The 18,777-nt window shown below is 42.9% G+C and overlaps 1 protein-coding gene across 1 annotated transcript in view; it reads right to left on the bottom strand.

The window, feature by feature from the left end:
• LOC139535528 (membrane metallo-endopeptidase-like 1) overlaps window positions 1-18,577 on the bottom strand; it is a 42,585-nt gene extending 24,008 nt beyond the window's left edge. The window contains exons 1-18 of the mRNA XM_071335016.1: window positions 18,481-18,577; window positions 13,196-13,485; window positions 12,655-12,699; window positions 12,290-12,349; window positions 11,966-12,127; window positions 11,290-11,370; window positions 11,010-11,105; window positions 8,959-9,077; window positions 8,779-8,844; window positions 8,558-8,692; window positions 8,212-8,301; window positions 2,633-2,769; window positions 2,306-2,399; window positions 2,068-2,196; window positions 1,801-1,899; window positions 1,613-1,696; window positions 1,401-1,504; window positions 1,122-1,180 (exon numbers count right to left, since the gene is read on the bottom strand). Of these exons, the coding sequence (XP_071191117.1) occupies window positions 1,122-1,180; window positions 1,401-1,504; window positions 1,613-1,696; window positions 1,801-1,899; window positions 2,068-2,196; window positions 2,306-2,399; window positions 2,633-2,769; window positions 8,212-8,301; window positions 8,558-8,692; window positions 8,779-8,844; window positions 8,959-9,077; window positions 11,010-11,105; window positions 11,290-11,370; window positions 11,966-12,127; window positions 12,290-12,349; window positions 12,655-12,699; window positions 13,196-13,352 (1,717 nt within the window). The 5' untranslated portion in view covers window positions 13,353-13,485; window positions 18,481-18,577. The remainder of the gene's footprint in view (window positions 1-1,121; window positions 1,181-1,400; window positions 1,505-1,612; window positions 1,697-1,800; window positions 1,900-2,067; window positions 2,197-2,305; window positions 2,400-2,632; window positions 2,770-8,211; window positions 8,302-8,557; window positions 8,693-8,778; window positions 8,845-8,958; window positions 9,078-11,009; window positions 11,106-11,289; window positions 11,371-11,965; window positions 12,128-12,289; window positions 12,350-12,654; window positions 12,700-13,195; window positions 13,486-18,480) is intronic.
• Between the last annotated feature and the right edge of the window lie 200 nt (window positions 18,578-18,777).

Below are 18,777 nucleotides of genomic sequence, written 5' to 3'. Positions count from 1 at the left end.
TACCGGATGTAGCTGTTCTGTCCTGCCGATGCACAGGAAACCTAGCCAACTGTATATTATCCGGGTCATCATTCAGCCACGACTCGGTGAAACATAAGATATTACAGTTTTTAATGTCCTGTTGGTAGGATGGTCTCAAACTGAGCTCATCCAGTTTATTCTCTAGTGATTGCACATTGGCCAGTAGAATGGATGGTAGAGGCGGGTTACACACTCCCTGACGAATTCTCACAAGGCACCCTGGTCTGCGCTCCCTGTATCTCCTTATTTTCTTCATGCGAATGACGAGGATTTGCCCCTTGTCCGGGAGCGTCAGACTCATTAAAGAAAAAATATTTGTCCAGTTCGAGGTGAGTAATCGCTGTTCTGATGTCCAGAAGCTCTTTTCGGTCATAAGAGACGGTACTATCAACATTATGTACAAAATGAGTTACAAACAGCACAATTGGTTGTGTTGTTTTTGTATTGTTTTGTAAGAGCTCTTTCAAGTTGGCTTCTGATCATTGCTAAGACAGCCATTTTCAGGTCTTGCCATAGATTTTCAAGCAGGTTTAAGTAAAAATTGCAACTCGGTCACTCAGGAACATTCACGGTCTTCTTGGTAAGTAACTCCAGTGTAGATTTGGCCTTGTTTTTTAGGTTATTGTTCTGCTAAAAGGTGAATTCATCTCCCAGTCTCTGGTGGAAAGCAGACTGAAGCAGGTTTTCTTATAGGATTTTGCCTGTGCATAGCTCCATTCCGTTTCTTTTTTATCCTGATAAAATACCCAGTCCTTAATGATTACAAACATACCCATAACATGATGCAGCCACCACTATGCTTGAAAATATGGAGAGTGGTACTCAGTAATGTGTTGTATTGGATTTGCCCCAAACATAACAAAAAGTGATTTGCTTTGCCACGTTTTGCAGTATTGCTTTAGTGCCGTGTTGCAAACATGATGCATGTTTTTGTTTTTATTCTCTACATGCTTCTGAATTCATCAAATAATTATGGTGTCTGCAGAACTTGTTTATTTTTCTAGTAAGGGATTTTTCTTGAAGTCATGATTGGCTGATGATAGCTAACTTTGGATGGGTGACAAAAGTTGCAGCCATTGTGTTGGCTGTTGTCATCTTACCTATCTGGTTTCTGTTTGGCGCATAGAAAGCATTGACAACAGCAGCGCCAATGATCCACCTAGTAAAAAAAAAACTATTAGAATAAAGATCCCATCATTTGAGAGGGAATGTGTGCCCCGTGTTCACGTCCCACTGGGCACACACTGGTTGAATCAACGTTTTTTCTACATAATTTCAATGGAATGGCGTTGAACCAACGTGGAATAGACGTTGAATTGACGTCTGTGCCCAGTGTGGGGTGCGTCTACACTATGTGAGGCTAAATGGATGTATCTTACATGTCCGGGTCGACTGGCTCTCTCAGCTTCTTCAACGTCTTGTGTGCTTCAGCCTGCAGGTTCTCAAGGACGTTCTCAAAGTAGTTCTCCTCACTGAAGTTCAGCTGCAGACAGAGACCAGATCATCAGAAACAATATAGACAACAAATTCTACATCCATTTCTCTTTGAAAAGGAAGATGTATCACAGTACTTTGGCCAGGTCACACATACATGGGCATACTCCAGGTCAAGCTTCAGATTGCTCTCTTCCAGAATGTGGTCAGGATAGCCAATATGCTCCTTAATGGCCATGACCTGAGAACATAGAGCAGTAGAACAGTCAGCTGGTAAGTTCTTTGTTTTACACATTCAAAATGCTGATGTAAATGGTATGTTTGTTTGCACCACTTTGTTTGTACCTTCTCTCTTGCCTTCTCCTTAGACTGGTCATCCATCCAGTTCAGCTCCTCAAGTGTCTCCACGTACGCTTCCTGGATCTTACTGATGAGGTCACTGACCTGTTCACACAAAGAGTTAACAATGTACACACCCGTAACAACTCACATGGACACAAATGGGCACTCATGTTAAAAGTGCAGCCTAATCTGCTTTAGTGACAGTGATATAATAAGCCGGAGAGGGATTGTCCCTGTTTTGCCTGCATCTCGTCAACAGGAGTGACTCACCATGCGTTTACTCTCACCAGCAAAGGTCTCTCGCACATACAGAGCACCCACTGCGTTCTCCATGCTGCCCTGGACGTAACGCACACAGTCTCTCCACCGTGCCTCTTCCACGGTGGTCCCGTACAATGCCTGACACACACACAGACCGTCTAATTTGCCACACGTTTACACATTAATTCGCTTTTCAATGTGCTTGTTTCGAAGTGTGCTCCTAAGTGTGCTCATATATCTGTCTCACCTTTCTATAGTGTGCCCTGGCATCTTTGAAGCGGCGACTCAGGCTGCTGACTCTCTCCATGACGAGCTGCCAGGTAAGGTAGTTCTGCATGGTTCTGGAGGAGAAAAACATGGACATATTTCACCAATAATGTTCCTCAATCGCTCAAGCAGATGTATCTACATGACACACACAACCCAAGATGGTGTGACCACAATCAACCCTACTGCATGACTCGCATGATAATTCACAGTAGATACTATACTGATAGAAGCACATTTGAACCATGGGCTTATCGTGATCCTACCATTGTTCTACATGAACAGCTGCCATTGGGCAGAGTCTGACCTGACAGTGTGTTTGGAGAACACGTCGTTCATCTTCTTCAGGTAGGGAGAGCTGTAGACCACCACCTCCTCCTCTCGATGTAGGTCCACAGCCACGCTGGACAACACCCCACGCACAAACCGTGTCCAGTTAAAACCCTGTCAGAAATATATATTTGTTTCTATTATTACCAGGCTGAGCCTTCTTCTGCGAGCTACAAGTACATACAGTGCATTCGGGAAGTATTCAGACCCCTTGACTTGTTAGTTACGCTACAACCTTATTCTAATTGAATTGTTTTTTTCCCTCATCAATCTTCACACAATACCCTATAATGACAAAGCAAAAATATATATATTTTTAAATTGTGCAGATGTATAAAAAACCTGAAATATCACATTTACATACAGTTGAAGTTGGAAGTTTACATACACCTTAGCCAAATACATTTAAACTCAGTTTTTCACAATTGCTGACATTTAATCCTAGTAAAAATTCCCTGTTTTAGGTCAGTTAGGATCACCACTTTATTTTAAGAATGTGAAATGTCAGAATAATAGTAGAGAGAAATATTTATTTAAGCTTTTATTTCTTTTATCACATTCCCAGTGGGTCAGAAGTACACAGTCGTGGCCAACATTTTTGAGAATGACACAAATATTAATTTTCACAAAGTTTGCTGCTTCAGTATCTTTAGATATTTTTGTCAGGTGTTACTATGGAATACTGAAGTATAATTACAAGCATTTCATAAGTGTCAAAGGCTTTTATTGACAATTACATAAAGTTGATGCAAAGAGTCAATATGTGCAGTTGACCCTTCTTTTTCAAGACCTCTGCAATCTGCCCTGGCATGCTGTCAATTAACTTCTGGGCCATATCGTGACTGATGGCAGCCCATTATTGCATAATCAATGCTTGGAGTTTGTCAGAATTTGTGGGTTTTGTTTGTCCACCCGCCTCTTGAGGATTGACCACAAGTTCTCAATGGCATTAAGGTCTGGGGAGTTTCCTGGCCATGGACCCAAAATATCGATGTTTTGTTCCCTGAGCCACTTAGTTATCACTTTTTCCTTATGGCAAGGTGCTAGGCAAGGTCTTAGGCAAAATTGTGAGTGAGCCCACTCCCTTGGCTGAGAAGCAACCCCACATATGAATGGTCTCAGGATGCTTTACCGTTGGCATGAAACAGGACTGATGGTAGCGCTCACCTTGTCTTCTCCGGACAAGCTTTTTTCTGGGTGCCCCAAACAATCGGAAAGGGGATTCATCAGAGAAAATGGCTTTACCCCAGTCCTCAGCAGTCCAATCCCTGTACCTTTTGCAGAATATCAGTCTGTCCCTGATGTTTTTCCTGGAGAGAAGTGGCTTCTTTGCAGCCCTTCTTGACACCAGGCCATCCTCCAAAAGTCTTCGCCTCACTGTGCGTGCAGATGCACTCACACCTGCCTGCTGCCATTCCTGAGCAAGCTCTGTACTGGTGGTGCCCCGATCCCGCAGCTGAATCAACTTTAGGAGATGGTCCTGGCGCTTGCTGGACTTTCTTGGGCGCCCTGAAGCCTTCTTCACAACAATTGAACCGCTCTCCTTGAAGTTCTTGATCATCCGATAAATGGTTGATTTAGGTGCAATCTTACTGGCAGCAATATACTTGCCTGTGAAGGCAAAGCAATGATTTTTGTGCAAAGCAATGATGACGGCACGTGTTTCCTTGCAAGTAACCATGGTTGACGGAGGAAGAACAATGATTCCAAGCACCACCCTCCTTTTGAAGCTTCCAGTCTGTTATTGGAACTCAATCAGCATGACAGAGTGATTAATCTCCAGCCTTGTCCTCGTCAACACCTGTGTTAACGAGAGAATCACTGACATGATGTCAGCTGGTCCTTTTGTGGCAGGGCTGAAATGCAGTGGAAATGTTTTTTGGGGATTCAGTTCATTTGCATGGCAAAGAGGGACTTTGAAATTAATTGCAATTCATCTGATCACTCTTCGTAACATTCTGGAGTATATGCAAATTGCCATCATACAAACTGAGGCAGCAGACTTTGTGAAAATTGATATTTGTGTCATTCTCAACTTTTGGCCACAACTGTACATACACTCAATTAGTATTTGGTAGCATTGCCTTTCAATTGTTTAACTTGGGTCAAATTGTTTCAGGTAGCCTTCCACAAGCTTCCCACAATAAGTTGGGTGAATTTTGGCCCATTCCTCCTGACAGAGCTGGTGTAACTGAGTCAGATTTGTAGGCCTCCTTGCTCACACACACTTTTTCAGGTCTGTCCACACATTTTCTAGAGGATTAAGGTCAGGGCTTTGTGATGGCCACTCCAATACCTTGACTTTGTTGTCCTTAAGCCATTTTGCCACAACTTTGGAAGTATGCTTGGGGTCATTGTCCATTTGGAAGACCCATTTGCGACCAAGCTTTAACTTCCTGACTGATGTCTTGAGATGTTGCATCAATATATCCACATAATTTTCCGTCCTCATTTTGTATTTATTTAACTAGGCATGCCAGTTAAGAACAAATTCTTATTTTCAATGATGGCATAGGAACAGTGGGTTAACTTCCTTGTTCAGGGGCAGACTGACAGATTTGTAACGTGACGGCTCTGGGATTCGATCTTGCAAACTTTTGGTCCAACGCTCTAACCACTAGGCTACCTGCCGCCCCGGCACACAATTGGCCCAGCATCTTCCAGGTTATGGGAGGGTTAGGCCGGGGTAGGCCGTCACTGTAAAATAATAAAAAGGGGGAGGCTTGCAAGCCTCAGTGATGCCATCTATTTTGTGAAGTGCACCAGTCCCTCCTGCAGCAAAGCAGGAGCACCACAACATGATGCTGCCACCCCCGTGCTTCACGGTTGGGATGGTGTTCTTTGGCTTGCAAGCCTCCCCCTTTGTCCTCCAAACATAACGATGGTCATTATGGCAAAACAGTTATATTTTTGTTTCATCAGACCAGAGTACATTTCTCCAAAAAGTACGATCTTTGTCCCCATGTCCAGTTGCAAACCGTAGTCTGGCTTTTTATGGCGGTTTTGGAGCAGTGGCTTCTTCCTTGCTGAGTGGCCTTCCAGGTTTTGTCGATATAGGACTCGTTTACTGTGGATATAGATACTTTTGTACCTGTTTCCTCCAGCATCTTCACAAGGTCCTTTGCTGTTGTTCTGGGATTGAATTGCACTTTTCGCACCAACGTACTTTCATCTCTAGGAGACAGAACGCGTCTCCTTCCTGGGCGGTATGACGGCTGCGTGGTCCCATGGTGTTTATACTTGCGTACTATTGTTTGTACAGATGAACGTGGTACCTTCAGCCATTTGGTGATTGCTCCCAATGATGAACCAGACTTGTGGAGGTCTACAATTTTTTTATTGAGGTCTTGGCTGATTTCTTTTGATTTTCCCATGATGTCAAGCAGAGGCACTGAGTTTGAAGGTAGGCCTTGAAATACATCCACAGGTACACCTCCAATTGACTCAAATTATGTCAATTAGCCTATCAGAAGCTTCTAAAGCCATGACATAATTTTCTGGAATGTTCCAAGATGTTTGAAGGCACAGTCAACTTAGTGTATGTAAACCTCTGACCCACTGGAATTGTGATACAGTGAATTATAAGTGAAATAATCTGTCTGTAAACAATTGCTGGAAAAATTACTTGTGTCACGCACACAGTAGATGTCCTAACCGACTTTCCAAAACTATAGTTTGTTAACAAGAAATTTGTGGAGTGGTTGAAAAACGAGTTTTATTGATTCCTATTGACTCCTATGTATGTAAAGTTCCAACTTCAACTGTAAGTATTCAGACCCTTTACTTTTTAAAATTTTATTTAACATATATTTAACTATGTAAGTCAGTTAGGGAAAGAGAATGGGGGATACCTAGTCAGTTGTCCAACTGAATGTATTCAACTGAAATGTGTCTGCAGTTAAGAACAAATTCTTATTTAAAAGTGACGGCCTACCCCGGCAAAACCCTCCCCTAACATGGAAGACGCTGGGCCAATTGTGTGCCGCCCTATGGGACACCCGATCATGGCCTGTTGTGATACAGCCTGGGATTGAACCAGGGTCTGTAGTGATGCCTCTAGGACTGAGATGCAGTGCCTGAGAACGCTGCACCACTCAGGAGTATGCAGTACTTTGTTGAAGCAGCTTTGGCAGCGATTACAGCCTTGAGTCTTCTTGGGTATGACGCTACAAGCTTGGCACACCTGTATTTGGGGAGTTTCTCCCATTCTTCTCTGAAGATCCTCTCAAGCTCTGTCAGGTTGGATGGGGAACGTCGCTGCACAGTTATTTTCAGGTCTCTCCAAAGATGTTTCATCGGGTTCAAGACCGGGCTCTGGCTGGGCCACTCAAGGACATTCAGAGACTTGTCCCAAAGCCACTCCTGTGGTGTCTTCGCTGTGTGCTTAGGGTCATTGTTCTGTTGGAAGGTGACCCTTCGCCCCCAGTCTGAGGTCCTGTGCGTTCTGGAGCAGGTTTTCATCAAGGATCTCTCTGTACTTAGCTCCGTTCATCTTTCCCTCAATCCTGACTAGTCTCCCAGTTCTCTGCCGCTGCAAAACATCCCAACAGCATGATGCTGTCACCACCATGCTTCACCGTAGGGATGGTGCCAGGTTTCCTCCAGAAGTGAGGCTTGGCTTTCAGGCCACAGAGATCAATCTTGGTTTAATCAGACCAGATAATCTCGTTTCTCATGGACTGAGTCCTTTAGGTGCCTTCTGGCAAACTCAAAGCTAAGGGGTGGCTTCCTTCTGGCCACTCTACCATAAAGGCCTGATTGGTGGAGTGCTACAAAGATGGATGTCCTTCTAGAAGGTTCTCGCATCTCCACAGAGGAACTCTGGAGCTCTGTCAGAGTGATCATCTGGTTCTTGGTCACCTCCCTGACCAAGGCCCTTCTCATCCGATTGCTCAGTTTGGCCGGACGGCCAGCTCTAGGAAGAGTCTTGGTGGTTCCAAACATCTTCCATTTAAGAAAGATGGAGGCCACTGTAATCTTGGGGACCTTCAATACTGCATAATTCTTTTGGTACCCTTCCCCAGATCTGTGCCTCGACACAATACGGTCACGGAGCTCTACGGACAATTCCTTTGACCTCATAGCTTGGTTTTTGCTCTGACATGCACTGTCAACTGTTGGACCTTTTACAGACACGTATGTGCCTTTCCAAATCATGTCCAATAGATTGAATTTACCACAGGCTGACTACAATCAAGTTGTAGAAACATCTCAAGGATGATCAATGGAAACAGGATGCACCTGAGCTCAATTTCGAGTCTCATAGCAAAGGGTCTGAATACTTATGTAAATAAGGTATTTCTGTTTTTTATTTTGTATAAATTTGCTAACATTTCTAACATTTGTCATTATGGGGTATTGTGTGTAGATTGATGAGGGAAAACAATAATTTAATCAATTTTAGGACAAGGCTTTAACGTAACAAAATGTGGAAAAAGGGAAGGGGTCTAATTACTTTCAGAATGCACTGTACATATAGTACAGTGTACTATAAATAGGCAAAGCCATCAGACTCAAGTCTCATCCACTTGAAATCACTGGAGTGGAAGCACTTACGTTGAGATTAAAGGACTCCTGCAGCTTACTAAGGGTCATCTTATTGTAGAGAATCGTGACATCCTGACGTTCCTCTGCAGGGGATGTGGCCTATGACACGACAGCACAGAAAGTATAGGTGTACAGTAATGTCTGATGTATTATAATTTGAGGTGACAAACTGTATTTATCAGTAATATTGATCTATTCATGATTTTCATCAAGTTTATAACATGCGGACAACATAAAGTACAGTGTCTCTATTAGATGTCTCTATTAGATGTTTCTTGCTGTAGACTAATTCATTGAAGTCCCTTTTTCATTTCTGTCACAGTTCTGGTTCCTATTGTGGCAGGTTTGCACTCACATTGGCAATATCTGTCTCTAGATCCAGCACCTGCACCATTTCCTCCACCACACAGTCATCTTCCTGGGTCAAGTTCCTGTCCTCGCGGGCAATCCTCGCCATGGAAACCATGAACTGCAAGTAGGCTTCTCGCACCTAAAGAGCCATTCGACACATAACTGCAAAGTTGACCTGCAATGACATCAATATAACATTATGAAACACGCTGTTGATGAAAGTACCCTTTTGTAGTTTCCATCGTTGAAGTAATAATCTCTGGATGGCATTCCCAGTCCTGGCTGGTCAATCTGTAAAATATAAACAGACATGTCAGTTTTCTATCACCAAATCAGTATTGGTGAAGATTGACAAATAAAACACTGAACCTTTGCGAACAGTGTGTTTTCAGACACTGTCCTTACGTAGATAATGTGGCGCCGGGAGTCGCGGTCATCCGTCCACACATACATGTCCAGAATAACCTTTTTGTGGTAACGAGAGTTGAGGGTGGCTAGAGTATCCTCCAGGCTCCAAGCCTGTTCTGGGATAATAACATTAAACAATTATACACAAGGCCATTTAATATAACATTAATAATCTGGCTTGCAGAGAGGACACTGCCTACCTCTCACACAGCCAAGTATGCAGTGCCTTCAGAAAGTCTTCACATAACTTGACTTATTCCACATTTTGTTGTGTTACAGCCTGAATTCAAAATGGATCAAATAAATGGAAATTCTCACCCATCTACACACAATACGCCATAATGACAAAGTGAAAACACGTTTTTAGAAATGTTTACACATTTTTTTTAAATTAAATATCCAATTTCTATAAGTATTCACACCCCTGAGTCAATACTTTGCAGAAGCACCTTTGACAGTGATAACAGCTGTGAGTCTTTCTGGGTAAGACATTTGCTCATTATTCTTTTCAAAATCATTGCTAGACAACCATTTTCAAGTCTTGTCATAGATTTTCAAGTAGATTTAAGTCAAAACTGTAACTCGGCACTCAGGAACATTCACTGTCTTCTTGGTAAGTAACTCCAGTGTAGATTTGGCCTTGTGTTTTAGGTTATTGTCCTGTAGAAAGGTGAATTCCTCTCCCAGTGTCTGGTGAAAAGCAGACTGAACCAGGTTTTTCTCTAGGATACTGCCTGTGCTTAACTCCATTCCGTTTATTTTTTATCATGAAAAACTCCCCAGTGCTTAACGATTTCAAGCACACCCATAAAATGATGCAGACACCACTATGCTTGAAAATATGGAGAGTGGTTCTCAATTTTGTGTTGTATTGGACTTGCCCCAAACATAACTTTTGGTCCTGAATACAAAGTGTTAATTGCATTGCCACATTGTTGTTGACTTGTTGCAAACAAGATGCATGTTTTGGAATATTTTAATTCTTTACCGGCTTCCTTTTCACTCTGTCAATTAGGTTAGTATTGTGGAATAACTTCAATGTTGTTGATCCATCCTACGTTTTTTCCTATCACAGCCATTAAACTATGTAACTGTTTTACACTCACCATTGGCCTCATGGTGAAATCCCTGAGCGGTTTCCTTCCTCTCCGGGCAACTGAGTTAGGAAGGACACCTGTATCTTTGTAGTGACTGGGTGTATTGATACACCATCCAAAGTGTAATTAATAATTTGACCATTCTCAAAGGGATATTCAATGTCTGCTTTTATTTTTTTTACCCATCTACCAATAGGTGCCCTTCTTTGCAAGGCATTGGAAAACCTCCCTAGGCTTTGTGGTTGAATCTGTGTTTGAAATTCACTGCTCAACTGAGGGACCTTACAGATACTTGTATGTGTGGGTTACAGAGATGAGGTAGCCATTCAAAAATCAAGTTAAACACTATTGTTGCACACAGAGTAAGTCCACGCAACTTATTATGTGACCTGTTAAGCAAATTTTTACTCCTGAACTTATTTAGGCTTGTCATAACAAATTTAACAAATAACATATTTTATACATTTGTTCAATTCCATTTATGGGGTACTGTTTGTCGATCAGTGACACAGTCTACATTTAATCAACGTTAAATTCAGACTGTAACACAACAAAATGTTCAGAAAGTCAAGGAGTGTGAATACTTTCTGAAGGCACTGTAGATGGCCACTGCCGCACAATCTACAGTCATATATCTGTTTGTGAAAATGCACCAGATGCACTTACGCGTGGTTAATTTTGTTTGAGCCACCGTCCTTGATTACATTTAATTATACTGGCGGCAGTCAGGAGGTTTGGCGCAGAGCACAGTGGTCTATTTTAAGAATCAGTCACAGTCCTGATTGAGGGCTGCTCTGCTGTTCTGCTGCCCACTCAACCACCCCCCCACCCCCCATCACAACACCTGAGAGCCGGGAGGAGGGGCAGGCTGGACGAGCATGTCACACGTCACTCACACTCATATCACTCATCATTTCAGCTGGTGTGTGTGTGTGTGTGTGTTATCAGTACCTGTAGCGCTGTTCCAGTCCTCTGAGGCAACAGGCCAATCTCCTATGCTGTCGATGAGACGCATGAGAGGCTTGGAGTCGAGCTGCTCTATCAGAGCTACAGCAGACAACACAGACAACACAGTAACACCTTTACGAATGCACTGTCCGTCAATCTTACATACTTACTGTTGATTAATATTACAGAGTATGCAGCTAATTCTGATGTGACCAAAGAGCTGTGTAACAGTGATAACTGCTGTTGAGTTGGTATGAGTTTAGACATGAGAAATACTACTCACTCTCATTCATGCAGGAGCTGTAGAGAGTTTTGGCCTTCCTAAAGGCATCACGGTCCTGATCACTCTCAGTCTCAAAAACTCCTGTGAGAAGATAACCGACAGCATCGCAAAGATTGACCTAATTTTATTCATTGATTTTATCTAACACAGCAAGTTGATGATAACACAGTGTAATCCTGCATACAAGACAGTTGCTGACCATGGGTCACTTTTATCACATAACGGCTGACCCTGAGGTTACTATGGAAACATGTTGCTGACTGACCTTTAAAGGCCCATTGATTTTCCTGTGTTTTATATATATATGTCCACACTATGAGGTTATGATCATGCCTTTTTGGTGTAAGAGCTGTTTGAAAAGACCACCTGAAATTTCAGCCTGTTTTGGTGGGATGGAGTTTTGGCCTTCCATGGTGACATCCCCATGCGGTAAATTTGTTAGTAGACCGATAAGAAAGAGAGTTTCAAACCTCTCTGCCAATAATAATAGCTCATTTTCAGTTTTCCCCTCCCCACTCAGACCACTCTTAGCAATATTCTTGCTTGAAATATCGCCTTTTGCTATTTTTGTTTCTTTTTGACCATTTTAATTGAAAAAAATCACAGGAAGATACTTCAGTGTTACCTAGAAATGATTTGACATTGAGATTTTTTTTTTTAAATGGCTGAACTGGACCTTTAAGCACAATCTCCAGCTTGTCTCTGAGGATGTCGAAGACGCTGTGGCGGGAGCTGGTCTCTGGGATGACATGGCGCTCCAGCCAGCCCCCACAGGCATACTGGTAGAAGTTCTGACACGCCTCCACCGTTGCATCCATGTTCTGCAGAAGACGAGCAGCTGTGGGGCCACAGTCAGATGAAGAGTCAAGAGAGGGGAATATGGGATTACATAGCAGTTAAGGGAAACTTGTGACGCAGTTGTCTGTGATGTTGATATAATATTGAGTGATGAGTTTGTTTTGGGAGGAAGAACTACCCCGTATGAATGCGGAATGCTCACCTGCAGTAACACACTCAGGAGTTGTGCAAACATTGCTGGGGCCAGAACGATACTGCTGCACTGAAAACATGACACAGTGAATGGATATAAGAGGAACTTTTAATAGAAAACAATTATCGTCATTCCTGGCAAAGAGTATGAATTTATTAACAGCAGCATCAAGGACCCTTTAGATTTCTCTGGCAAGTCATGGTTTGATACTGTCTGTCTGTCTGGTCTCTCTGAAATGGCTGTGTCAGTGATGACTATTCTCTCACTTTTGTCCGAGGGAATGAGAAGGGGAACATCCTCTGGCCAGTTTACATCGTAGCGTATCCTATAACATGGATATAATCACATATTTCAACTCAATTGTCAAGACTCACCCTCGGTGACTGAGCTCCTTGACACACCAGATCTATTAGATTGCTCTGCATTGGAGAGAAAATAAACAATGCTTGCACTTACTGTTACAATAGGCTGGAATGCATTGCCCACCTCAATAATGGACACTTTATTCTGATTAGAAAATTGGTCGCCTATTTATCCCTCAATATATTTTACAAAACACTCTGGAATAGTTGTCACAAGATGCTCATAAAGTTGTTCAAATACTGCTTGGCTTTGTGCTTTCCAACTAGACGAATCATAACATGAAAACCTGATAAATATCACAGGAAGATGTGAGTGTAATTAGTGGAGGTCAAATTCTATTTGTATTTCTACTGCCCAATGCCCATTGCCCAACTATAGTCAAACCATATGACCTCCACAATTTGACAAACCCGTTAAAATGTAAATTGCATTACTATTAGTGGAGAAAATCAGAGGGTCACAGACCAATTCAGGACATTACGCACTTTATAAATGGAATGACATTTAGCAATTGATTAGGGGAATAGTCCTCGGTCGTTGGGTTGAGCCTACCTCTCAAAGCCGAAGTGTAGAGGACTATCAGTCCAGCTAGGGCGCAGCTGACCAGCAACAACAGCACAGATAGCCCAATCTCCACAACAGTCCAACGGCGCTTCACTGGTTTGGTTGATTTTTCCATGATATCCATTTGGCTTTCGGATTTTCCCATTCTCACCTCTCCGGGCTCTCTGGAAAATTAGCGTGCAGAGTGACGGGGACCGGGTACAGGCAGAGAGCCTGCGTACCCGTTTGTGAGTGGGCTGTGTAAAGTGATGCAGTGCTATGCCAGTCGTTCAAGTGACCTAGACCGAGTGAGAGAAAACATAGTTGAACCTTCAACTTATCTCTTCTTCGTATGAAAGTGTGTCTCTTTCTACGCTAAAGCTTATTTATAGGCTAATAGCCTAAATAATCACACCCTTCCAATGGGCCTACTGCGCAACTGGAAATAAATTATTGTAGTGTCGGATGTGACCATGGTGTTCCCTTGACTGCTTTTGTGATATGACCCAGACACAGCTGACAACGATGCGCAGATCAAATTGTGAGCTCGGCTTTGCCACTTCGCTATTTTGAGAAAATTCTTCGTTTGGAACATAATATTTGCTCATTTGACTTTGGATACGTTTTTAGCCTTACAAGTGGTCATATTAGGCTTAATGTTAGATATAACGTGGGTTTCTTTACCCACTCATATCTTCAAGCATTTTGAATTAAATTATGCATTTGTGCTTTTAGTACAAAAAAATATGTGTAGGCCTAACTCAATGTGGCCCTTCATAATTCTACAGCTGGCTGTACACCTCCTGCACAATATTTCCTACTCATCATAATGTTTTATCTGAACACAATATTGCAAATGAGCATTTCTGGGGAACAAATCCCAATGACTCATACCTTTCAGCATCACTTTGCATCTTTTCACTCATCAACACCTGTTCCTCCTCCAATACCAGCCTGTTTTACACTTTCGCTAGCTGCTCTTCTATTAGGAGTGACAGGAGGCAGGGCTCTAAATCAGAGGTTCATGTCGCTGTGCCCCATTAGCTTCTCCTGATGAATACTCATGGGCACGGCTGTTGGAGGTTGGAGAATCTGCAGGTCTTTACTGCCCATCTCGAATGTATTCGCAAAAGCTGTCTGTCTCAATGTCAGAGCTACGTATCTCTGTAGTCAACAAGACTAGGTTGCTGTGGTAGGCCTATATCCAAGCCAAAATCTGCTCTCACCCCTCAGACTATAAAATGAATTCCTTATTTTGATAATTAGATATTGCATATTTGATATCTAATAGTGATATGACTGCACTGTCATCTTCAGTTTTCTTACTACGGGTTGTGGTAATTTATGTATTAAATTCTGTTGATATATGCTGAACAAAAATATAAACGCAACATGCAACAATTTCATTGATTTTCCTGAGTTACAGTTCATATGAGGAAATCCGTCAATTTAAATAAATTCATTAGGCCCTAATTTATGGATATCACATGACTGGGAATACAGATATGCATCTGTTGGTCACAGATATCTTTAAAAAAATGGGCCTCGCACTGAGCCTCAGGATCTCATCGCAGTATTTTTAAGCATTCAAATTGCCATCGATAAAATGCAATTGTGTTTGTTGTCCGTAGCTTATGCCTGCCCATACCATAACCCTACCGCCACCATGCAGCACTCTGTTCACAACTTTGAGATCAGCAAATCGCTAGCCCACACGATGCCATACATGTTCTGCGGTTGTGAGGACGGCTGGACATACTGTCAAATTCTCAAAAACAACATAGGAGGCGGCTTATGGTAGTGAAATTAACATTAAATTCTCTGGCAACAGCTCTGGTGGGCATTCCAATTGCACACCCCCTCAAAACTTTAGACATCTGTGGCATTGTGTTGTGTGACAAAACTACACATTTTATAGTGGCCTTTTTATTGTCCCCAGCACAAGATGCACCTGTGTACTTAAAGAATGCGCAGACCAACTATCAAGTGTCTTCACTGACATTTTCAACCTCTCCCTGACCGAGACTGTAATACCTACGTGTTTCAAGCAGACCACCATAGTCCCTGTGCCCAAGTAAGCAAAGGTAACCTGCCTAAATGATTACCGCCCCGTGGCACTCACATCGGAACTTTGAAAGGCTGCTCACATCAACAGCATCCTCCCGGATATCCTAGCCCCACTCCAATGGGGCTAGGATAACTCCAACACCATCATTAAGTTTGCTGACGACACAACAGTGGTAGGCCTGATCACTGACAACGATGAGACGGCCTATAGGGAGGAGGTCAGAGAACTGGTAGTGTGGTGCCAGGACAACAACCTATCCCTCAACGTGAGCAAGACAAAGGAGCTGATCGTGGACTACAGGAAAAGGTGGGCCGAACAGGCCCCCATTAACATCGACGGGCTGTAGTGGAGCGGGTCGAGAGTTTCAAGTTCCTTGGTGTCCACATCACCAACGAACTATCACGGTTCAAACATACCAAGACAGTTGTGAAGAGGGCACGACAAAACATTTTCCCCCTCAGGAGACTGAAAAGATTTGGCATGGGTCCCCAGATCCTCAAAAGGTTCTACAGCTGCACCATCGAGAGCATCCTGACCGGTTGCATCACCGCCTGGTATTGCAACTGCTCGGCATCTGACCGTAAGGCACTACAGAGGGTAGTGCGAACGGCCCAGTACATCACTGGGGCCAAGCTTCCTGCCATCCAGGACCTATATACTAGGCGGTGTCAGAGGAAAGCCCATAAAATTGTCAGAGACTGCAGTCACCCAAGTTATGGACTGTTTTCTCTGCTACCGCATGACAAGCGATACCGGAGCGCCAAGTCTAGGACCAACCGGCTCCTCAACAGCTTCTATCCCCAAGCGATAAGACTGCTGAACAATTAATATAGTCGCCACCGGACAATTTACATTGACCCCGCCCTCCCTTTTGTACACTGCTGCTACTCACTGTTTATTATCTATGCATAGTCACTTCACCCCCACCTACATGTACAAATTACCTCAACTAACCTGTAACCCTGCACATTGACTCGGTACCCGTGCCCCTGTATGTAGCCTCGTTATTATTATTGTGTTACTTTTTATTTTAGTCTACTTGGTAAATATTTTCTTAACTCTTCTTGAACTGCACTGTTGGTTAAGGGCTTGTAAGTAAGCATTTCACGGTAAGGTCTACACTTGTTGTATTCGGCGCGTGTGACAAATAAAGTTTAATTTGATTTGTAACGATCATGCTGTTTAATCAGCTTCTTGATAACCCATCCACCTGTCAGGTATGGCATATCTTGGCAAAGGAGAAATGCTCACTAACAGGAATGGAAAGAAATCTGTACACAAAAGTGGAGAGAAATAACACATTTGTGCACAAAATTATATAATTAAGATTTTTGTGCATATGGAACATTTCTGGGATCTTTTATTTCAGCTCATGAAACATGGGACCAACACTTTACATGTTGCGTTTATATTTTTGTTCAGTATAGGTTATACCCTCAAATGTCTTGGGGGAATCGATGAGATTTAGTAACCTTTAAAAGTGTATTTGTGAATTAGAGCAATGATGCAATGTTATGGTGTATAACTAGACATCAAAACGAAACCTTTGGGTGGAAAATGTCATGGATTTAGACTTTCTTTGCTCTAAGCACCTTTTCTCGTTAGTTGGGATTACATGTTTGGTGACTGGTACCACAGCCACGTCTCTAACCTTCTCAACTCGGTGCCAGGGATTAGTGCCTGCCTGTGTGTCAGGTCAACAGAATGAACTTACTCAATGTTTCTGAACTCTGAGCCTATGTTTTGTTTATACACTACATGACCAAAAACATGTGGACTCCTGCTCGTGGAACATCTCATTCCAAAATCATGGTCATTTATATGGAGTTGGTCCCCCCTTTGCTGCTATAACAACCTCCACTCTTCTGGGAAGGCTTTCCACTAGATGTTGGAACATTGCTGCAGGGACTTGCTTCCATTCAGCCGCAAGAGCATTAGTGAGGTCGGGCACTGATGTTGGGCGATTAGGCCTGGCTCGCAGTCGGCGTTCCTCCTGAAAGAGGAAAGGGCCTTCCCCAAACTGTTGCCACAAAGTTGGAAGCACAGAATCGTCTAGAATGTCATTGTATGCTGTAGTGTTAAGATTTCCCTTCAGTGGAACTAAAGGGCCTAGCCCGAACCATGAAAAACAGCCCCAGACCATTATTCCTCCTACACCAAACGTTACAGTTGGCACTATGCATTGGGGCAGGTAGCGTTCTCCTGTCATCCGCCAAACCAAGATTCGTCCGTCAGACTGCAAGATGGTGAAGCGTGATTCAACACTCCAGAAAACGCATTTCCACTGCTCAAAAGTCCAATGGCAGCGAGCTTTACACCACTCCAGCCAACGCTTGGCATTGCTCATGGTGATCTTAGGCTTGTGTGCGGCTGTTCGACCATGGAAACCCATTTCATGAAGCTCCCGACAAACAGTTCTCGTGCTGACGTTGCTTCCAGAGGCAGTTTGGAACTCGGTAGTGAGTGTTGCAACCGAGGACAGACAATTTCTACGCGCTACGCGCTTCAGCACTGTGAGCTTGTGTGGCCTACCACTTCACGGCTGAGCTGTTGTTGCTCCTAGACTTTTCCACTTCACAATAACAGCACTTACAGTTGACCAGGGCAGCTCTAGCAGGGCATAAATTTGATGAACTGACTTGTTGGAAAGGTGGCATCCTATGACGGTGCCATTTTGAAAGTCACTGAGCTCTTCAGTAAGGCCATTCTACTGTCAATGTTTGTCTATGGAGATTGCATGGCTGTGTGCTCAATTTTATACACCTGTCAGCAACGGGTGTGGCTGAAATAGCCAAATCAACTAATTTTAAGGGGTGTTCATATACCTTTGTATATAAAGCGTATCTGTATAGTAACAAAGATTATTATTTTTTTGTTATTGTTGTCTAGTTTGTTAAGACATTTCAGTTGGCTTTGGGGGTATTTGTAGGATGCACACATGTAGTGTTCATGCTCAAAACAATCCATAAAGTAGGCAGCATGCATGATACAGTATTCATGTAGAACAGATAGATAGAAAAGAAAAGTGTTATCTGACTGGTAGCAAAATTAGTATACATTTTTACATGAAATAAAATGAACAGCAAAGATCATACAAATGAGTTTAAATCCTATGAAAACTTGAAACTATAGCAGCTATAAATGTATATCTGTTTATGTACCTGTCGTGGTTAAATGTGTGCAAAGGTATGTAGCAAGGGAGTGCCTGTGAGGCAGTGCCCCTTACCTGTATCTAGACGGTAGAACTCCCTGAGACGTCTCTCACAGCAAGCTGTTTTCCCAAACACCCCTACTGAGCTGTCACCCAGAGCTGGTGTGTGAAGAAATGACGCTGTGGCGCTGGATGCTTGAGAGATACTATCTGGTCCAGTTTGCAGCTCAGGGAGTGAGTGAGAGAGAGAAAGAGTGAGAGAGAGAGAAAAAGATGGAGAAAGAAAGAGAGAGGGAGCGAGGGAGAGGTATAGAGCATCCCTTACAAAAACACATTATTAAAATAAAAGAAAATAGATAATTTCCTTGCAGT

Source organism: Salvelinus alpinus, chromosome 12 (genome assembly GCF_045679555.1).
Source record: "Salvelinus alpinus chromosome 12, SLU_Salpinus.1, whole genome shotgun sequence".
NCBI lineage: Eukaryota > Metazoa > Chordata > Actinopteri > Salmoniformes > Salmonidae > Salvelinus > Salvelinus alpinus.
Note: the sequence above shows the minus strand (reverse complement) of the source record. Positions and strands in the feature narration are given on the sequence as shown.